The following is a 23,066-nucleotide window of genomic DNA, read 5'->3' as shown; positions in this document are numbered from 1 at the left end:
ACGTTAAAGAACCCCAGGTGGTCAAAATTTCCGGAGTCCTCCACTACAGCGTGCCTCATAATCAGAAAGTGGTTTTGGCGCGTAAAACTCCAAATATTATTATTAAGCCATACAGCACACATAAACAAGCGCACCAAGTTTTATGAAGTGCAAGAAAAAAAAAGGGACATTAGAAGAGAAGCTGCTGCTGCAAGAGGAGTCGCTTTAAATGTTGGCAACAAGCATGCAACAAGAGCAATTTCTTCGCCATCGTGCAGTTCCTTCTTTCTCCATGCCAGTGTGTCTATGATGTACCCACAGCCAACCCACAATGGAAGCCTCGTGCGCTCTCTATTCAGCACGATGCTTGGCATGGAGGCACACAAGTGCAGTAGTAAACAAGTGCACTTGGTGAACATCTCGAGCAGGTCGGCTCTGTGACATTTTTAGATGCGGCAGGCACCATTTTGCTTCTGGGCTTCGGATTTGACTTGTGATGGCATAGGCTGCCATGGTCAGTTGCAGTGTTGTAAAAGACGCCAACAAATTAAAGCTGGCAACGCTGTAGTGTGCTTACTTCTACATTTTACTAGCCTTGAAGACAGATTAAACTTGTAAATGCATGTTTATCTTTTCATTAGTATTACCCTAAAATTGCTGACTTCAGAAGACACTGTTATTGACATCATCAGGCGAAATGCCATTAATTTTGGACGTGTGGCAGCTCTGCCGAAAAAAGGTGTCATTCAGAAACTTAAGGCTTTAACTACTGAATGCCATTTTCTGGGCCCGTGTGGAATGGCTACTATACCCCTGTCATAAAGGGAGATTTAATTTTCATTTACATCAAATTACATTTGTAGTTGAACGAGTTAAACTAACTAATTCAACTGTGTTTGAGAGCGCATGCATACTCTCTGCCTAAGAGCACCTAGAAAATGTGCAGAAACAGCCAATACAACGCTGTGTATGAACAGAAAAAAAATTTGAATTCTTAGCCTGACATCCATATTTGAAAAATACCAAGCTTCCATGCCCTTTAGCTGACCAGTGCCAGAGAGAGTGCCTCTCCGCATTAATCTTGCCCGGCATGCTAGCTATATTGCTTGTTAACAGTTGATTGGATTTGTGCTTGCCTCAAGTCTTCTCTTGACTCCGATTGCGCAAGTGTTGCTCAGTTATGTAAACCTGGAAGTTTTAGATGGTTAGCATAAATCTCTCAAATGAATTCCAATTCAAATATGCAACTTCAAAATGCTTTGCACATACACTCAAATGAAAAAGCCAGAGAAAATGCAGAGAAGGTTAATTGCTATGTTTAATTGAAGTGTTACGAATAATAAAAAAAGTGAAACTGCTTGAGGCAAAGGTAACTTGCCACAGACGGGAGCTGAACCCTCATTTTCTGCATTACTTGTGCGGTGCTTTATGAATTATGCTACTGCGGCGGCCATCCTCCCACCCTATTTCTTGCTTAGTATTTCTGTTTGTGTACAATGTTAGCCCTGGGAGCATTATTTGGTGTCAGCTACGGCTAAGGTGGTAGAAGTTGAACATCTTTTTAACCACAGGTGCCACATAAAGTATGAGCTTAGGAGCAGGCAACTGGCAAATAAACTCTCCTAGCTACCTCGTGGCATCCAGACTGCGAAGTTCGAAGCCCTCGCTATGCAATGAGTAAGAGTATTAATAAGATGATCTGAAGGGCTTGATTTTCTCTCAGTTACAACCTTATTTACATCTATCATTTATATTACATCTCTTAATATTTCTGTGTTTCAATGAAACAATAAATTATCCCTCTGCTTTCTTGGCTTCCTTGGTTCTTGGTATATGGTTGTCGGTTGTAACAAAAAATCAAGTGCCTCAGATCCGCCTCTTCTTCTTGCACATTTTATGTACACTGTGACATATATTTTCTTTTATTTCACACGTCATCATAACCCTATGTGAACGGTATTAGTTTTTGCCACAAGAACCTAGTGTCATTTGATGTATCTAATTAAATTGTCTCAGGCTGTCTAAGGCTGGTTGACCACTGTTTATCTCTTCAAATTTCCACCTTCTGTGAACCTGTATCATGCTTGGTGTAAATTTTCTTATGTGAGAGGGGTATTAGCTAAACATTCCTCTATTTTCACACACACGGGCACACACACGGGCACACACACGGGCACACACACGGGCACACACACGGGCACACACACGGGCACACACACGGGCACACACACGGGCACACACACGGGCACACACACTTGAAGAGGAAGGGTAGGAGCTAGAAATTGCTCTTAAAGAGCAACACTTGCATTAAAAGAGATACGCGCGTGTGTTTTCAGGCTTTCAGGCTTCTGTTTACAATGTTGTCCCTTTGTTGTAGTCCCAAAATGTGCAGCAATGGTGTAGGTGGCATCATGCCACACAAGTAACAACTGCTACTGATATATTCACACCTTCCGCAGGCACCAACGACAAGGCTGGTGGTCCTCACTACTTGCTCAGGTTCAGCTCGGCCCAGACCATCAAAGAGACCAAGGTTCCACTGACTGACATCAAGTATCCCTACATGACCAGCTCTTAACGTTTACGCCCTTTGATTCAGCACATCATCCCACCTAGACAAAAGTCATCAACGGGCACCTTCGTCTGGGTGCCTGTTGTTTTTATCGAAAGCTTTTATACATTCAAAACCAGGCCTGGTATTCCAAACTGTTTGTTGTGACTTGTGCAGCAAGTGTTATGCCATAGTCTGTTGAAGTGTCTTGGTTTTGGACATATATTTGCTGTATTGCGAGTCATACAATAGAAATAATTCCTCCCAATTTCTAAGTCACACTTGCAGCTAAAGAAGGCCTTACAAGCGCGTTCCACATATTGATGCTCTTCAAAGTTGCAAAAAAATTTTTAGTCTGACGTTCATGTATTTTTGGCACCATATCTGTATGACAACATAGCTGCAGAGGAAAACAACAGTGCTAGTGGCAGCAACTTGTGACACTACGTTTATCCATGATGCCTTAGGAACATGCTCATGTCGCGAATCCCATCTTGTGGAGAAAATAAAAAATACCTTCATGAAAACAACGTCACTGCAAAACCTTAAGGCCAGCAAACGAGCTGGTTGTTTGAAGTAAAAATTCATTGATGTTAAAGTGCCCTTGCACAATTCTTGTCTATATCTGTGGTATTGTGTTGCTAACATGTTAATACTTACATGGCAATGTAAGGCTAAAATTCTGAAAAACACTGACTGTGCCATAAGCCAAGCACGTTGTTTCACCACGATTCCTTGTTCCATGTATATTGCTTGTTCTTGTCTCAGTTGAAGCATTAACCGACTTTCCAGCTTGTGTGAATTTCCTTACATGCAGGAAAAATTTAATTTCTCAAGAAACTCTTTAGAAATCTCCACGTACTGTGTTAAGAAGGGCATCAGGTAATGAGACAACTCTCCTCCAGTTTCTATTTAGTATATTAGAAAGTACATGCCATGGCCCTTTTCATCACTGCCAGTACTTTGAGAAGAAAGCTTAAAAAAGGAGCAAGGATCGATGCTGGCACCAAGCAAACTCAGCATGGGCTTGCTTAAGTGTGGTGCAGGTTCCTGAAGTTTGCAACAGGGTATACTGTTGTATGGAACACCCAACCAATGAACAGTAATAATAGCTAATGTAACTGGGAAATTTATTTGCATTTACTAGGAAGTAGTAGTTGATGCAATCAATTAGAACTACATTTGTACAGTCTAATCTTGATAATTCGAACTCGTAGGGGCCTGGAAACCTGTTCGAATTATAAGAAGTTCAAATTAAGGGAAGCTAATTGAATGGAAGGCTTTGGCACATGTGCACTGAGCTAAGACAGGAGTGGGAAGTTCCACAAGATTTATTCGCATGTATTTGCAAAGTACAGCGGCTATTAGGCGTATCGGTGCTCGTACAGCGATAGGAGACGGCGGGTGCACGCATGCATAAAAGGAAACGTACTGACAATTGCCCCATCAAACTTTTGGCATGCTTCACTGCGTAACACTTCTGTATCGGGGTGAAGCTGACCTTTGGAAACCGATTATGCAACGCTTCATGCTTTCCGCGCCCAAGACGGCTGCCAGCAGATCTGCATGCGAGAGTGTCGGCTTGAGGTGGCATGATAATTAAAATGGTGGTGGTGATGGCTTTGATTAATGCCATTTCAGACCTGCGGTCATGGCAGAAAGTCCGTAAAATCGGACGGCAAAGGTTTTTTTATGTCTGAAATTTTGGACCTTCTTATACGTTGACTCTATGGAGTAAATGGTGCTGCCGTGAAGGCGTCTGAGTTATCGGGCATGTCCAAAAAATTGGGGCTCCGGAAAATTGGTCGTCGGCTGTACAGAAGACCCGCCACCAGCAGAAGAAATTGGTGATGTGCGCTTGCGCGTGCCTGCGCGCATATTTTCACCATGTTTTTTTTTCTTTTTTTCATCGCGCGCTGCATTCAGGGGTTTCTCTTAAGCTTTCGTTCTATGGCGGGGTCAGTGGAATGCTGGTCAAAGGTGCCGCTGCGTGATTTGCTGCGCTGCTGAGAGCATTGTCGGAGTGCAGTATGTTCGAATTAACCGTCGCAAATGCTTGCGCATTCAAATTACCAGGCATTTTCACCAATTGGAATACACATAATTTTGACGGGACCACAGTGCCAGTTTGAATAAACCAAAAGTTGGAATTAGACGTGTTAGAATTAACGAGATTTGACTGTATATAAAAATGAGTTCTGTACTCGGTAGGTCATTGTGCAATATATGAGCGATAATCAGTGGCACTGCATGCAGGTAACTGTACGGTCCCTTTAACAGTAGCCCGCTATGTACTTTCGGTATAGGAGCCTTCATTGTATACCTTGGAGTTATACTCAAAGATACAAGGAGGATTCATAACTGAGTCTTGTCGGTTCATTGAAATGACTAGTGAAATCTGGCGAGATTTATAATGATATTGGCATGGTGCTGAAGTTCCATTCCAACTTTTTCTTTTCCTGATGTTTATACATTGGTGAACCAAAGAGCTTTCTTCCTAGCCGCTGTTATGTGGAGTGTATCTTGGATCAGCATGAATGTATCGCTGGACATTGAAAAGAAATATGTACGAAGCAGTTGCAAGCTATTCTTGGCCAAAAGTGACAGTTTATTTCAATATATGTGTGCCTTTGGTGCGGTTGAAGGTAAGTTTCTGTAGTGCTCTGTGCACTCTGCATGTTTAGGTAAATGGAAATGCTGCTATAAGAATTTTTAATTTGAGGCTGCTTCTTGTGAACTACAGATAGAAGCAATGTTACATCTGTGTGACTTCCTGAAATGTAATGTAGAGTTGCATAGCAAATCGCTTGTGAACTTTGTTTTTTCCAGATTTCATGTTTTAGCATACTGTTCTCTCAAATATTTAAAGTAGGCGGCGAACAGGCAATTCGAGAGTTTACTTGTGGTTGGTATATCATGGTAACAATTGCAGCACAACTAGGTACACTTCTTAGCATTGTTTGATGCATATTGAGAGTGAGATGTTATCTTCAATTTTTGTTCTCAACGAAATACGTTTGACCAGAAGTTCACTTTGTCTACAGACATTCGCACTCAAAACAACAGTCTTATGCATACGGTATTTTCGCAGAATATTTAACTTGACAGCATTTTTTACAAGATAGAACACTGTTTATAGATAAGAATTACTGCTGTTATTCTTGTATGTCCTGCTGGCTGCTTGACATTGCTCGTTATGATACTCTGCTTCTTACAACTGATTTTTGTCAGTCGGAGATATACAAACCAATGTATAGTATGCTAAACCTCATGCTAACTCATAAATATTCGGTGTTTCAATGCTACATGGCATCATTTCTTAAGCATTGTAACTCTGCGCTTTCTTGTCCTTAGTTATTCAATTCTTACATGTGCAACCATGCAGTGAAGAGTTCTCAGAATTTTGTGTAGTTGCTCTGTTTGAAAACTGTTAATATAACTGTCATTGGTGAGACTAATTTCAACTCCTGTACATTGTCACAATGAAGTGTGTGATCTAGTTCAGTGCAGTATAATACTACACAGTATTCAGAAACAAGTGCTCTGCAAAAAAAAAAACAGCACGAGGTTTGTTTTGTAAGGAAATGCTTGCTATAAATATGAATCATGTACGCTGCACATTTGTAGCTTTGTGTTTCGATTCTTTCTGCACAGGTGACACCGTTTCTAAAATATTACAGCTGTAGCTTCCTTGCCTGCCGGTAGCATAAGTAGAATTCGCACGCCTTGCCTAGTGAACATTCTGCCAAGGCGACCAGTTCACTTCATATGCGGAGGATTTATTTAGCGAATAATTTATTTATACAACTACACACTGCCGGAGTGGTGACAAAGCCTGGAGTGAGGGTTTGGCATGAGGCATTTTTTGCCTCATACCAGGCACCTTGTGCTGTGTTCCTGCCTCACCTCACTTGGAGCCTCTTCGGTTAGAAAGAATTATGTGTCCAATGGTGGGATTTGAACTAGTCTTCCAGCATAACAGATGATCTACCCATTAGGGCACAGATCATTGGCACAAGCAATTGGCACAAGGGAAGAGCAACCTTGTTATTGTCCTTCCGTTAAAAACAAGCTAGTGCACTGAGATTATTTGTGCGTGTGCCGCATCGCAACAATTTTCTTATAAAAGTGTGCACACACCCTAGCAGGTCGTCTGTATCCACAGTACGTGAAACTAGGCTTTTTATGTGGTCCAGTATTTTGCTGCATTTGGCCTTGAAGCCCTTGCTTACATAACCACTTTTAGCTGAAGTGTTCCTGGCCGATTCCCCGAAGAGCACAGACTCGGCCGCCCATAGTCTACTACTGCGCTAAACAGCTACACTGTGATGTACCCGTTCACATGAACTAGCAACCGCTACCATACAACCTATTGTAATGCTCACTTAAGTAATGGTACTCAACATTTTTCTTCACTTCTCAGTTCAAGTTAGCTGGGTTCCAACCAAGAAATGTAGAGGCGTGTGAGTAATTTTTCAGACCGAATTGAATACGAATCAAATAGTGCCAAAAGCGAGTCATATCAAATATCAAATCTTTTTTTAACAATGAGCAGCCATTTTCACAATTATGAAATGACGTTCAATTCCTAGTATTCAAAATGTTGGCAAGTTTCTATCATTGCAGTCAACGTTATGAACAATTTCTTACAAACACCATTGAAGCATTAGGAACAAGCAAATGTTTGCTTGCACAGGGCTGTTCAGAGAGTAACAACTTTCATTAAGTCCTTGATGGATCCAAAGGTGGCCAAAGGCATGGGAGACAGCCCCTCTTGCCCCCTCCCTTAGACGGCTGCCTGTCCTTGTAGTCTAACAGGGTCCACGGCAATCCGGACAACCCGGAGCTGATCCTCTGGGTCGCTGCTGAGCAGCATAGCCTCCCCTTGTCAGCAGTGGTAATGGTGAGTGTGGGCCATGTGCGTGACCTTTGGGCAGGCCCAGATAACGTGATGTAGGTTGGAAGGATGGTTACAGAGCATGCAGAGTGGCGAGTAAATTTCAGGGTTGATGCGATGGTAGAACTTGGTGTTAGGGAAGGTGTTGGTTGCATTTTTGGAGGAGAGCGTCAATCAGTCCTAGAGTCAGGTCCTCGTGGCCGCATCAGACAACCTGCACGAGTTGCAGGTGAGGGACCACATTACCGCTTACGGCGAGATCCTCCAATACTATCGCAAGGCATGCTTCAAATACCCGCCCCTCACCGCTCACTTAACAGAGCTCTTCAGAGAGTGAGTGCCAACTGAATAGCCAGTAAGGTCTGGCTCTTTGAGCAGCACGTATTGCTCCAGTGCGTAAGTTATTGTGTTTCGTGTGAATACTAGCCCACAAGTATAAAATTGATCATAGTCGTGTTCCATATTTTTTTTAGTGCTTGCACTTGACATTTTGAAATATTCCACAACTATTGGAAGAATATTTGTATTTATAAATAGTGACAGTGCTCCAACTCTTGTGTCGAATGCACAAAATTGTGCAAACAATATTTTCCCTGCCAGCCTTTTTCGCACGAAAGGTGAGGCATCTATTGTGATAGCAAATTAGTAGACAGCTATAAAAAGTAAGTATAATAGTTTTATCGGCTACATGAACTCGAAAACATTAGCTCACTAAATTAACAACCATGCTGTTACATGCGAAACGCAAACACATCACGCTTGATGAGCATGGATACTCGGTGTCAAAACGCTGGCGTGAGGAAGAGTGACAGCAGCAGTGAATAAATTGACCTTCGTTTCTGCCTCTTGCTTCACTGCGAACCAAGCGGCGAGAACACATCGCACACGAAGCTGTGAGACCTCTGTGCACCTGGATTCTGTACTCATTTGGGATCGCTTTCAAGATAAGGCCCGCGCGGTTTCGCCCAGCCATGGCCAAAGTAGAAAGCCATAGGACTAATTAGGGTGCCTCGATGTGTACGTGGCTTCCCGAAGAGCAGTGTCGAGACACCCTAGCTTTGATATAAAACCGCGGCGTCTAGCGGCTGAACGAAAATGCGCGAGGAAAGGCAGTGTTTTTTTTATTGCGTTAGCAATTATATGGACACTGCAGGCGCATCTATGCTGCCGCCGTGATGTTCCGTATAAAGTCCAAGGGCGATAATATCGTCCCTGCGCGCCGTATGCTGTATGTGCGAGTGAAAGCGTGGGTGAGCCGACGATGGCGGCTCAATCTCGCGCTCGCAAGGGGGGAAAGCGCGGAGGAAGCGCGTCGTCTTCCGCCGCCCGCAAGGCAGCGGAGGGAGGGGGAAGGAGGGGCCTCCTACTCCGGCGGCTGTTGCGTATGGCGCGGCCGCGCGGGCTATACCTCGAAACCGATGGGGACAGAGTATATGCGCACCGAGGGCCGACAGCTTTGTGTGCGCTGTGTTCTTCCCGTTTAATTTGTGTTGACCTTCGCGCTTTCTCACTTCTATTCGCTCGCTGCTACTGCCGCGCTTCCTCACGCCAGCGTTTTGACAGCAAGTTTCCGCGGTCGTCGAGCCAGATCTGTTCATATTTGCTTGCGCACACGTTACACCACGCTTGTTAGTTAGCGCATTTTTACAAGCTTATACTGCCGATAAATTATACTACTAGCTGTTGACTATAATTTGTTATCGCAATGGGTGCTTCGCCTTTCGGGCGAAACTGCTTCTTCTTTTCCGCGCTTTTCTTGCCTGGGCCAATTATTCATGCTCTCAGCAGACGAGTCCTAAGAGGGCGGTTTGCGCCGACGCGATGAAGAAAGGTAAGTTTTGATTCCGATACTCCTTAATCATCGCGTGTTGCTTGCATGTGCATGTTCGTGGCGTACGCGCGGCGTTGAGGAGTAGCCTTCGCTTTGTTAAAATCGCTGTGAAACCTAGGATTCAGCTTAAAATCGTAATGTGTGTTTCGTCCAAACCCGCACAGTCTTACTGTCGCAGGTGTTCGCGGAAGCTAGCACCAGCATAATCTATTAACTCGCTTCACGAGTCGGTTGATGTGGCACATTCGTTTTATTCGCGCTGAGGTTAACAGCTTCCGCAATATTTTGTATTTCTTTTAACCATATTATGGTTGTACTTTCGGATGAAGCCTCCTGTGCTGGAGTTTCGGGGGGAAAAAAACGTGGCGCCACCTACTGGCGTGAGGCGTGAAAAGAGTAGTACCGAGTCCCACTCCCTTGCCTCGGTTGGCTGCGTAGCTATCGACTGCGAAGCACCCCTATTTCACTTGTTCCTGGCACGTATATATACATATAAACGAGAGGAAAGGGGGTTAACCGAGGGGCCCGATTTTTATTAGTCTTATCATAAGAAGCCAACAAACACTGACACCAAGGACAACATAGGGGAAATTACTTGTGCTTAATAAATGAAATGAAGAAACGATAAATTAAGGGAAATTAAAGTGGATGAAAAAACAACTTTCCGCAGGCGGGAACCGAACCCACAACCTTCGCATTTCGCGTGCGATGCTCTACCAATTCAGCTACCGCGGCGCTGTTTCCTCATCCACTTTCTTGGGTATTTATGTGTCCTAGTAGAACCCTGGGAGTGTTAGCCAGCGCCACCACTCACAGACCTTGGCGGCGGACGTGGAACGTCGTCCTTGCCGCAGGCGTCACGAGAACGTGATCTTTTTGGGTGAAGGCAACTGGTCAATAAACCCACATATGCTAACTGAAGGCATCAATGTTGCCGGATTCGAGACCCTCGTTATGTTATAAACGAGAAGAAAGGGGGTTAACCGAGGGGCCCGATTTTTAATATATATATATATATATATATATATATATATATATATATATATATATATATATATATGTACTGCACGTCTTTATTTTGTGTGTCTGTATCACATGAAGAGCTAACAACTTGTCTTTCTTGATCAGAGACGTAGACAAGATCGTTCTAATACAGTTGATGGCCTCGTTCGCCAAACTTGCGATGCAGAAGCAAACGCTAAACCGCGCCGTGGCCTACGACGCCAGGTCATTATCGAGACTACTGTTACGTCATCAATTGTCACGAACAAGGACTGCATCACGAGATTCAGTTTTACCAACTCTCGTTTCCTTCGTACGAACCAGAGGCGAGAGCGCAGGGCACAGGTTCAACGCACTGGGAAAGCCAAAATACTTGTACTTCGCGATGGCCGCTCGCATGAGACGGAGCGCCGGGACAGCCGAGCAACAACGAAAGAATTTGCAGTCACAAATTTGCGATAGAAAAAAAAACAGCGTTGCGAATCATTCTCCGTATGCGACGGCCATATTTTTCCACCGCCCTAAATTTAGGTAGCATGTGATGCAAATTGTTATCGTACTCTTCGCAACAGGCTTGCGGTGTGCGGTCAACAAGTTGGTCGCACGTCGCAGCGATCGACGCTATTTTTTAGATGGCCGCAGCAAAAAATTCACCGACGATTACGATACTTTCTAATGCGAAATTTGAGCGCAGCTCTATAAGTGTTTTCATTTCGCGATTATTGAAGCATCGCACCTATTGCCGCACCGACTGGCAGAGTCGGGACGCGCGGCTCTATATATAGACCGGCCACTCATGCAACCGTAGTCTTTTCTGGGAAACCCTTGCGGCGAACGCTATGCGCGAAGGCGAGATTTCTGGTTTTTGTTACAGTGAAGCTGTTAAGGGCTAGTTCCCCCAGGATCGTGTCCATGTGCGGACAGAAAACTCCCCTTACGTGGGCCGATGCCGAAGGTAGTGCAATGCCGGGCCGACCCGCGGCGGAGGTGCAGTTCGCCATTCAGGGGACCAGATACACAGCTTCGCTGGTCATCCTTCTTCACAGAGTGGAAGGGAACTGAGTCTTTTCCTTTCCCCGCTGAGCCGGCGCCGCCGCTGCTGCGGATGCGCTGACGTGAGCGCCATTTGGTGTTGCTTCAAGGTGGCTTTCTCCGTTTTCCTCCTTGTGCTCTTTTCGCTATCGCCGACTTTCCCCGCTGCGCTCCGCGTTCGCGCTTTCATCCTTCGTTGTGCTCGTTCACTCGGGTATGATGGTAGGAAGAAGGGCGCCGATGCACGCCGACGCTCAGGGCAGAAACAGGCGCCTCAGAGCTGCGCTCTAAAATAAAAAAAAAGAATTAGAAAACAAAGACAGAAGGGGGATATCAGTCGGAATTGCGCCGAACGCCCCAACCAGACGTACGCGCTGCTACGCGGCCGCACCGCGTCTGAGCGCGTACGGCGTCAGGCGCGCAGGCTGCATCGCATGTCGACGCGCGGCGACGTGGAGACCCTGCACTGCTAGGTTTCTTGCGCCCGCGCCGGAAGCTGCCGCTCGCGTCACCCGCCCGACGCGCCTCATGTGACCACGGCAAACTAACGTGACTTCCGGAACGATCCTTCGCGCGGCGTGCACGCAAGCCCGGGCAAGCTGCCTGCGTTGTAATCAGAGTTCCACGCGGGTTTTGGTATTTTATGATGGCAGCCGCTGAAGTCTTCAGCCGTAACGGGTGCATTACTAGAGAGGTTTATTTAGCTTGTCCGGTATTCGGGTAAACGCAAGCGGTCGGGGCGGAGGTGTAAACAGGAGATGCTTGCATGGTGCAGCCACCTGGTGGCACAGAGCTCAAACAGACAGAACCAGCTAATATTGCAGTAAGCAATTGTATTTTACTTTGAAGTCGGTGTAAATTTTTGGGCAGCTACACGATTACGCCAGTGCCGAAAATTTACACTAGCAGCAAAGTAGAATACACTTGATTAAGGCAATATTAGCTGTTTTTGGTCTGTTTGAGCTCTGCACCACCAGGTGGCTGCACCATGCAGGACGCTCTCGCTTACGCCTCCGCTCCAACGCCCCATCCGCCTGCGTTTACCCGAATACCGGATAAGCTAAACCTCTCTATTAACGAAATGTTAATCGCCGAAGTTCGGGACATGACCCGGCGTGCAGCACGCGTGAGGCACAGAGCACGCGAGTGACGCTATGCCGACGTAGCTGCAAGTTCCACTGGGTTCGCAATACTGGGTATTAAGTCGCAGTTGAGCTGACTGAACCACTAGGGGTCCTGCGATATCGATCCTTTCTTAATATGTAGAAACAAATTTTAAGTTAAAACTTATTGTGTTTTATCGCCATCTTTAACACATTGCTTAACGTGACCATTATGCGAAGGGTGGGCTGCTTTGAAACATATCAACACTTCGCCGCCGCGACGAAACGCGCGGCAACTCTTGCATCGTTTGGGTGCGCGCCCTCTTCCTTCGCCGGGCGCATTGCGACGTCGACTGAGCGCGGCGCGTGCGGACGCGTCCCAACGCGTACGTCTGGTTCACTGGTGACTCGAACTCACATCAGCGATATACAGGGTGTTCCACATAACTTGAGCCAAGAATTTAAAAATGAATTGAATGAACTTAAAATGAAAGCGAATTGAACCGAACGTATAATATTCGCAATAGCCTATAGTAACTCAGACAATTTTTTGTTTTCCGCATAACTCACTAGTGAATGAAGTTTAACTACCCAGCCTTTTAATTATTGACTGAGGACCCCTAGCATGGCAGGCAGATTTGTAGAGCACTTTAGAAACCACCGATCGAGTTGTTTCCATTATGATACGTCTCACGTAGTTCTTTTCTTCGGGTTGCAAAAAAATCCCGCGAAATATGAAAAAAAAAAAGCCACGTGACGGAGCGTTTGCGCAGTGGTATCATGCTGGTTTCGACTCCACAGCGGCTCCACAGCCACCGTAGTCCTCCACAAAGAAAGCAACAAAATCCCTATAAAGAAAGGCGTCAGACAGGGAGATATGATATCTCCAATGCTATTCACAGCATGTTTACAGGAGGTATTCAGAGGCCTGGAGTGGGAAGAATTGGGGATAAAAGTTGATGGAGAATACCTTAGCAACTTGCGATTCGCTGATGATATTGCCTTGCTTAGTAACTCAGGAGACCAATTGCAATGCATGCTCACTGACCTGGAGAGGCAAAGCAGAAGGGTGGGTCTGAAAATTAATCTGCAGAAAACTAAAGTATTGTTTAACAGTCTCGGAAGAGAACAGCAGTTTACGATAGGTAGCGAAGCACTGGAAGTGGTAAGGGAATACATCTACTTAGGGCAGGTAGTGACCACGGATCCGGATCATGAGACTGAAATAACCAGAAGAATAAGAATGGGCTGGGGTGCGTTTGGCAGGCATTCTCAAATCATGAACAGCAGGTTGCCACTATCCCTCAAAAGGAAAGTGTATAACAGCTGTGTGTTACCAGTACTCACATATGGGGCAGAAACCTGGAGGCTTACGAAAAGGGTTCTGCTGAAATTGAGGACGACGCAGCGAGCTATGGAAAGAAGAATGATGGGTGTGACGTTAAGGGATAAGAAAAGAGCAGATTGGGTGAGGCAACAAACGCGGGTAAACGACATCTTAGTTGAAATCAAGAAAAAGAAATGGGCATGGGCCGGACATGTAATGAGGAGGGAAGATAACTGATGGTCACTAAGGGTTACGGGCTGGATTTCAAGGGAAGGGATGCGTAGCAGGGGGCGGCAGAAAGTTAGGTGGGCGGATGACATTAAGACGTTTGCAGGGACAACATGGCCACAATTAGTACATGACCGGGGTAGTTGGAGAAGTATGGGAGAGGCCTTTGCGCTGCAGTTGGCGAAACTAGGCTGATGATGATGATGATGATAATGCTGCTCTCAAGCGTGCGCTCGGTGAACAAGGTCGGCTGCATCGTGACTGGCGACGAGGAAGCGGCAGCGCGTTCTTTATCTCATCCGCCGCGCTAGGCCAGCAGCATGCATTTTCGCCGTCATCCGACGAGAGCCGACCTTGTTCACCGAACGAACGCTTGAGAGCAGCACGATACCACTGCGCAAGCGCTCCGTCACGTGGCTTTTTTTTTTTTTTCATATTTCGTGGGCTTTCTGTGCAATCCGGAAAAAGCACGACGTGAGACGTATCGTAAACAACTCGATCGGTGGTTTCTGAACGTGCTCTACAAATCTGCGTATCATACTTGGAGTCCTCAGCTAATAATTAAACAGTTGGGTAATTAAACTGAATTAATTAGTGAGTTATGGGGAAAACAAAAATAAAACGTCCGAGTTACTATGGGCTAATGCGAATAGTATGCGTTCGGTTCACTTAGCTTCCGACGCGCCTTTCATTTTTAAATTCTCGGCTCAATTTATGTGGGACACCCTGTACATGAAGCTGAATCCGCAATCATTAATTTGTAGCCGCGTGCAGATGTGTTTCATGCAAATTTCGGACCTATCAATTGCCGATGAGTGCATTTTAGCGTACCCCTCAGAGCGAGTGCATCCGTCGCGCGATAACACGAACTGAACAAACATTAATTGCTATGCAGCATCCTGCATGTCCTGGAAGTTTAATATGCATGTGTTCACTCGCAACTATAAAACATGTGCGTCATGCAAATCATTCACAAAAACATTGTGCATAGACAGCCTTCCTGTTTCTCGCCGGCGGTGGCTGACATGCCGACGATTGGAAGTTGCACCGGCGCGCACGTTTACTCGTGCCCCACCTCCTTTCTTATGATACAACCGTGAGGGAAACACGGCTGTCAGCTGTCTCGAAGACTTGCCGATAACGCGGTTGTAGGCCACAAGCAGCGGGTGTTGATGCGAGAATAACTGAGAGGCGAAGGTCGCCCTGGGCCATTTTCCCCAAATGAAGTGAGCTTTGTATAATTTGATCATGCACGCACTTCGTCGCTTTTCCATTATAGAGACACAAATATAACACAGAGAAATTCGGCTCGAGAGAACGTCGCAGCGCTTCCCTAGGACTCGATGTCGTATGACGCTCGTTGTAACTGTAGTTGCAGCATGCCCGAACACACGAAACTTCTTTGACAGCGTACATAGTCCGCCTTGCTATGTTTCCTCCATATGTGTAGTGTGGAAGGGAGGAAGATACTTTCCAGGTTCTTAGTATTCTTAAATCAGTGGCGCAAGTTACACAACCGAAAGTGGGGGATTTCGCTAGCGGCAGCTCACTTTGTACTGCTCAATGCTGCGATGGCGGGCGCTATAGTATAGTCACTTTTGTCACTGAGTCGCCTGGGTGGCGCAGGAGGCATATCGCGGAAGCTGGCACAACCGTGATGACTAAGCAGCTCGTTTTATGATTAATCCCGCGCATGAGGCGCATTCACGCAGTGCTTAAGAAGTCCGACACGAAAAGGTAGCGTTTGAGAGCGCTTATTTTTCGGCATGAAACGTAGAGTCGCCCTTGTGGCTCATCCCATGCTCCTGCAAATCTGTGCATTCTGCTACGATAAATATTTCACTTCCGCTTCACATTTTTAAGAACATAGCTAGGAAGTCGTTTTTACTCTGCTTTTTGTGCAGCTTGGCTGACGACTTTCAATGTGTCGCTATTTTCGCGACTCAAGGATTTCTGAAAAGTTCTCATGCGGTGACAAAAACTGCGTACTTATTATCAGTTGGACTGGTTCGACACCTCAGGCAAAAAAAGTCCTAGACGATGTTGACTGGTCGGATATGTATTACACCTTCCAAATTGAGCAAACGCCAAAGCCTGAACAACATGTCCAACAGCGAGGCAGCTAGCTGCGTTTTTATCACTGAATCAGAAGAAAGTCGTCGTCGAGTTCCTCGAATCCTTAAACAGTTACTATTCTTGTGGACTGCATTAGAAGTTTGCTGGAACTTGCAAAGGGCAAGTTACGTTGTTTTTTCTGGGATGGACCGAACACAATGAAAAGCGTAGGAAAGCTGAACGATGAACTAACCTTCAACATATTGAACGTGGGCGAGTCTCTCCACAAAATTTAAAACTCATTCAGCAAAGGTCTGAATGCTTTTGGAAGTAACGTGGAGCTGTTAGTGACCGATATATTTTCGAACATGCTCTTTTTTCTTGAAACCTTAAAGAACAGCATAAATAATTTGGCATTTCGTATGTCTTTTTACGGGGTGTGAGGAACATTGGGCTCACATATCCAGATAGCTTGGAATCAGGTACGAAGTACTGAAGGCATACTTCAGGAATGAAGCTGGACTTCGGCCAAGTGGTGCTGCTCTTCGGAACAGGCTATTCAGGGCGCTTTCGGACAAGAAAATGAGAGCCATGATGCTCTTCCTGCGAAGCTCAGTGGAACATTTTGTCGTATTTCAGGCAATTTTCGAGAGGTAAGAACCTCTGATCCACATTTTTCATTCAGAGTATGTGAGCTTAGTGAAAAAGCTGATAAGCCGCTTCACGAGACACGAGTTTTACTCTTCAATGACTGACGAACAACTAAAGCACCTTCATGTTGAGGCAACGGAGGACCACAAGCAAATGCCCTAAAATGGACTTGACACAGAACAACAAATGCACACCTGGGGCCCCAAAGAAGAGAAATTATTCAGGGTGGGTGTCCAGGAATGTTATATTAATTTCTGCTTCAAAGCACCTTGTGAAGCGCAGCTTCTGCTGGACAACACGCTGCTGATGTATTTGCGCGTTCTTGACCCATGCCTCTCTCTTCGTATGGAGCATTCTATTGAGTCATTGAAATACGTGGCTATTTGTATGCCCCAAGTTATCAAGACCGAGCAGGTATGGCATTAGTAGCAGATGATTTAGCATTTCCTTCACTGCCAGCCTGCGATTGAAGGCCTCTCTTTCCGCAACACTCCAGTAGATAGGTATTGGGATTCTATCTTCGCCTCTGACAGCCACTTGTTTTGGTGGGCGCAGGTTCGCCCAATAAAGAGTTAACGTTCTGAAACCACGCTTCTGACAGTGTGTCATTCTACGCCGTCATGACAAGGTGATAATATTGTCGGCAGACAATGTACAAGCTTGTCGCATGTACTTGAATTGTGCGCTCGAACTTTGAGTGCTCCTCGTGCATTTAGAGTCCCCACCAATCCTACTTGGTTAACCTGCAGTTAGAGTGCCTGCAAATGAAGGCTGCTCGTTCCGTTGCAAAAATTTTCATCCTCCAAGTATTTCCGCTATTAATAAAGAGTTGGGCTTCTCTCACTAGGTTCAAGAAGAAAAATCGCCCGCCCCACATTTTAGAGCGCAGCTCTTAATTAGGCGCCCCTGCGCTTAGCGTCGGCGTCCCTCTATGTCGTGCTTCGGCGTAACCGAGCGAACGAAAAAATTGCTCTCTTGAGGTTTGCGTCAGTTGGGGGCCAACGACGCTGCACCGTTAATTGTCACATTGGTCTCGAAAGACGTTCGATTAGGCAGCCATCATCTCTCAAAAACGGCCGTGCTTGGGCTGTCAACGAATTCGGCGAGCTCGTGGTCTGTGTGTGGGATACTTGTATCTACATGTGTGTGAGGAGCAGATGGACGTATATGTATGTTGCATGTACTGCTGACATTTGTATCAAGGTATGTATCACTATTGTATCAAATGTGTTATTGGCGTATCAAAATACACAAATCACAATTATTCATGCATTAAAAAGCTTACATGCCTAACTAGTGCTAAAGACGGTCTAATTTTGCAGTCGTGGTCGCTCGCTAATCGTAGTGGGCCCGTTTGCTTTGCAGAGAGTGTTTGGGCACTAGGGTAAAGAATTGTCACATTGGTCCGTTTGTTTTGCAGAGGGTGGTAGGGCACAGAAATGGTGTATCAAAATGCACAAATCACGATTATTAATGCATTAAAAAGCTTACATGCCTAACTTGTACTAGAGCTAGTGGATCTCTTACGGTCTAATTTTGCAGTCGTGGTCGCCCCCTAATCGTAGTGGGCCAGTTTGTTTTACAGAGGGTGTTTCGGCACTAGGGTAAAGAATGCCTCGCCCCCCCCCCCCCCTACTCCTAATGGTGGCACCTGAGACTGCCTTGTGCCGCTCGAGCCCGCCGCGCTCGTAGATGGTTGGGTCCAGGCTACTGGGCTTGCCTCAGTCTCCTGTGCTTGCCCTCCCTATGGTAACGGACACGTTGTGCCATGGTCAAAGAGGTTGCAGATCCCTTTGTCTCGCTTCCCGAGTCATTTCACGTCATTTCTGGACCGTACGTGTCGAACGGGCCATAGTAGAGAAAGCGTGAGATTTCTTCGACAAACTGCGCACTTGTAGGCCTTATAACTACTGATGAGCACCGCTATGAGTTTGTTGGATTATACGTACTATGACAGAGTGAGCTCTCAAGCGCGACTACTTTCACTCGGATGGACAAACGCACTGGCACATCTACGGCTCTCCGCACGCTGTGTGCGAGGCTAAATTTAGCTCCCATTGCATCATGCGTGGCGCGACAACGGCGCCATCTGCGCACGTGACCCATTCGTGATGGAGGAATGGCTTCTTTCTTTGACGCAACGATGCCAAAGTAAGGCGCGTGGTCAGTATGGTTGGAGGGATGACATAACAGCTTTTCTTTACATGCGGTTTTAGCAAGTGATCCCCTCTGACCAATTCTAATGACTTTTCACATCAAAAGGGGGAAAGGAATGCTAAAGCATTATGATGACTTTGGTGACTTTGTATCATTTCGAACGTGTAGTACAGCGCGGGTGAAGGTAAAGGCAAAAGATACGAAGGGAACAGCAAAACACTTCGTTGCCAGCTGCGTTCGTCTTTCTGCTCCCTTCCGCTCATTCAAATGAAGCAACGCTGTCCTAAAAGGAAAAAAAAAGAAATGTGGGTCACGAGTGTCAGCTCTGTGCGCACAGTTTCACAAAGCCAGTGTGGCACCCGCGCTCCGCGTTCGCTGTCCCGCGCGGCCCCGGATAACCCGCGAAGGCCCCGACATGCGCTCGGAGCCTCGCGAGGTAACGCGAAGCGGCGAGCCGAAAGAATCTCCCCTCGCGAAGGGCCCGGATTAATGTGACACCAGACGAGCCCTATACCCACATCACGTCAGACAAGGGGCTCCACACACACAACACGCTCTGGTTGCTTTGTTGCCTTCCGCTGGTCTCCCTTGACCAAACACGCTACGGTGAGGCTATTCGGCTCGGAGCCGATGGGGAAATTGTATCTCGGACTGCGACCGCCGTACTGCGAGCGTTGCACCACCGGCGCGCGATGCCGAACAAAGGTGCGGCTCCGGCAAAAGCAGACACTCGGGGCGCCGGTCTGTTGCGTACTCAGGCCGTTACTCAACGAACACGCCACCCCGAGTTTTACGACCACAGGTCGTTGCCGGCTACGGCCGAGCCGTGCGTACCGTATGCCGTCGTTTGGGGCGTTAGCATCGCAGCATATACGCGAGAGAGCGTTCTCATGTCGATGAAATGTAACCTGGGTAATAAAAGACTGAGGTTCCTAGTAAAACCAGTGGCAATGATACTGCCTGTCGTCTTTGTTCGTTTGTTTTACCTGAGTAAATTCTTTTATCGATTAATGGGATTTAACGTTGGATGTAAAGACTAGGGCGAGGAGAGACGCCGTATAGGAGAGTTTACTGTTGGGCTAGTCTGTTTGACATGCACTGCTATTTTCCAACTCTCAGACGGAGCAACCGAGTAGACAAGACAGTGCTCTGCCTTGTGTATTCAATTGTCCAGATTTTCTTTCGCTTGAGCAGGAGGAAGAGATATGAAGGGTAGGCAGGTAAACAAGACGCGCGTCCGGTTTACTACCCTGTAGACAGAGGGAAGGGTGTTCTAAGATGAAAAGAAAGAAAAGCGAGGAAGGGAGGAACTAGCAATTAGAATACATGGGACTGGCCATCGCGCAATAGATCACTGAGGCCGGCTGATTTCATAAGCTTTAGTAATGCCCATGTCGCTCTGTAAGCCTTTGACGCATGGGGCTACGGTCCGAGGTCTACGGCTGCGCTGAAAGCACAGTAGTGGAGCGTAGGGTATTAATTCGACCGCCTGGGTGGTCTCAACGTCTACCTAATTTAAGCACACGATCGGTTGTGTTTTACTACATATATATCGATCACACGATCGGGTTGTTTTACTATATATATATATATATATATATATATATATCCATACGTTTATTTAAAAGTAAAAGTGCAGAAAGCGAGTGGGTGGAGCCCCTAGTCCAGGGCTCCACTGGCTTGAGCGGTCCGCCGTGCCTGGTCGAGGAGCCCTAGTTGCATCTCCCGATCCTCGCTGGCGAGCAAAGTCTCCCACTGCTCCCTTCCGGAAAGTTTGCCGGTTATTATTGGTGTATTAATTTTGGGTGGTCTGCTCTGGCAATCCCACGTAATGTGGGCAAGAGTTGGCCGGCCTCCGCACCAAGGACAGCGAGCGCTGTACAGCGTCGGGTGAATGGCATGTTTCAAATAAAGGTTTGGAAATGTGTGCGTCTGTATTCGGCGCCAGTCATAAGAGACCCGCCTGGATGTCAGAAGGTTTTCACAAAATCATCTACTGTATACACCACAGATCGAGCAATACTGTCCTTGCCGGTAAGTACATATTGTGGAGCGGAGGCGAAAATTTGCGCTAGGAATCATGCAGAAGAAGAAACTTTTAATAATTGCTGAGTTTAAAGCGCGTGACCATATCGCCAGTTCGGAACCTATAACCGATATCATCGCAGTCTGTTGACCTTGCCGAGTGCTATTCTGGGCCGAGATACCCGCTGTTGAGCTTAACATTCAAAGCTGCTGTACTACTTACGCGTCCTGGAAGAGAGATGTCCGTCTCAATATCTACAGTCGAGGTTTATCGATACCGGTTTCGGTGCACAATGGTGCACTGCCGCCCTGCAACACCGCGGCTAACTCACAAGGGCGGGAGTTCCATGATGTGTTCTTATCAGTGGAACTCAGAATGAATAAAAGAAAAGTGGGAAAGAGGAGGTAGGAAGAAATGAGAGACATTAGGTGCTAAAATTCTAAATGTTTATTATACAATACCTATGAACACACACGCACGCACGCACGCACGCACGCACGCACGCACGCACGCACGCACACACACACACACACACACACACACACACACACACACACACACACACACACACACACACACACACACACACACACACACACACACACACACACACACACGCACGCACGCACGCACGCACGCACGCACGCACGCACGCACACGAGTCTTACCGACTCCTTACCGTCGAGCATGCCGTACGGAAAGTCTTTCCGTACGGTAAAGTGCGCGCATGCGCTCTCCTTGACCGGTACGGTATTGCCGCACTTACCGTACGGTAACATGGCACTGCTAAAAGTCCCTAGTTAGCCGCCTACGTCTTGGTGCTCTCATGGTCGTTTCGTTAATTTGGTATGTACCAAAATTGACATAGTCTGACAAGCAATGGCGTAGCCAGGAATTTCGTTCGGGGGGGGGGGGGGAGGGGGGGCGCTTACGTTGCAGCTCGGCCTCCTCCTTACTCCTTATAGAATTTGTCGAGGGATCAAATACACGAATAATAACAGCATTGGCATTGCCAAAGATGCTGCAAATGAATTCTTGAACGCTGCGCGTACTGTCATGACAAGTGAAATATGTATTTTTTCATAAAATAATATACTCGTATGTTCCAAAAACTGTACTAGAAATAACTGATATCAATGCTTCCATTTTTTCTGTCTATTTAATAAGTAAAGAAAATATCACATGAACTTTAGAACTAGATCAGTTCGAAACAAGCAAATGAACATAAATGATAGGTCATGACATGAATGCCATTACATGAAGGTCATGTAGGTAATGAAACAGCCGCGTCCATCTTGGTATGTACCAAAATTGGCATAGTATGACAAGAGTGTATGACGAACATAAATGATAGGTCATGACATGAATGTGACTACATGAGTGTCATGTAGGTCATAAAACAGCCGCCTACGTCTTGGTATGTGCCAAAATTGGCATAGTATGACAAGAGTGTATGACGAACATAAATGACAGGCCATGACATGAATGTCATTACATGAGTGCCATGTAAGTCATAAAACAGCCGCCTATGTCTTGGTATGTAACCCACCGTGGTTGCTTAGTGGCCATGGTGTTGGGCTGCTAAGCACGAGGTCGCGGGATCGAATCCCGGCCACGGCGGCCGCATTTCGATGGGGGCGAAAACACCCGCTTACTTAGATTTTGGTGCACGTTAAAGAACCCCAGGTGGTCCCAATTTCCGGAGTCCCCCACTACGGCGTGCTTCAAAATCAGAAAGTGGTTTTGGTACATAAGACTTCATAATTTCATTTTTTCTTGGTATGTACCGAAATTGGCATGGCAAGACAAAAGTGTATGCCGAACATAAATGATAGGTCATGGCATGAATGTCATGATATGCGTCTCATGTAGGCCATGAAACAGCCACCTACGTCTTGGTGCCCTCATCGTCGTTTCGTTAACTTGGTAGGCTCCGCGCGCACTGCTTCGCATAACATCGATTCCCACAGGGCGCAGGATCTGCCGGCTCTTTCAAGAGAAGCTGCGCTTTTTTTGTGTGCGATTTGTTGCTGTTCACTGAGTATGAAAGCAGCTCACAGGGGTCACGTTATACAAAGTTGGAAGCATGCGCCCTTCTTCATCTTGTTTTTTTTTTTCTGTTTGCCTTTTCGTACTCTTCTTTCGGGGATATTGATTTGCGCTTCCTTCAACACGACGTTCACAGAGGCGTGCGACGCGACAGCATTTCGGCGTCAATATCCGCGTT

At 46.4% G+C, this 23,066-nt stretch overlaps 1 protein-coding gene across 1 annotated transcript in view; it reads left to right on the top strand.

Moving 5' to 3' along the window:
• The window catches only part of P5CDh1 (delta-1-Pyrroline-5-carboxylate dehydrogenase 1), a 63,419-nt gene extending 57,271 nt beyond the window's left edge, over positions 1-6,148 (top strand). Inside the window, exon 14 of the mRNA XM_075686399.1 lies at positions 2,439-6,148. Within this exon, the coding sequence (XP_075542514.1) occupies positions 2,439-2,557 (119 nt within the window). The 3' untranslated portion in view covers positions 2,558-6,148. The remainder of the gene's footprint in view (positions 1-2,438) is intronic.
• The last annotated feature ends 16,918 nt before the right edge of the window (positions 6,149-23,066 follow it).

Source organism: Dermacentor variabilis, chromosome 3 (assembly GCF_050947875.1).
Source record: "Dermacentor variabilis isolate Ectoservices chromosome 3, ASM5094787v1, whole genome shotgun sequence".
NCBI classification, from domain to species: Eukaryota; Metazoa; Arthropoda; class Arachnida; order Ixodida; family Ixodidae; genus Dermacentor; species Dermacentor variabilis.
The sequence above is the reverse complement of the archived record's forward strand: the minus strand, read 5'-3'. Positions and strand labels throughout refer to the sequence as shown.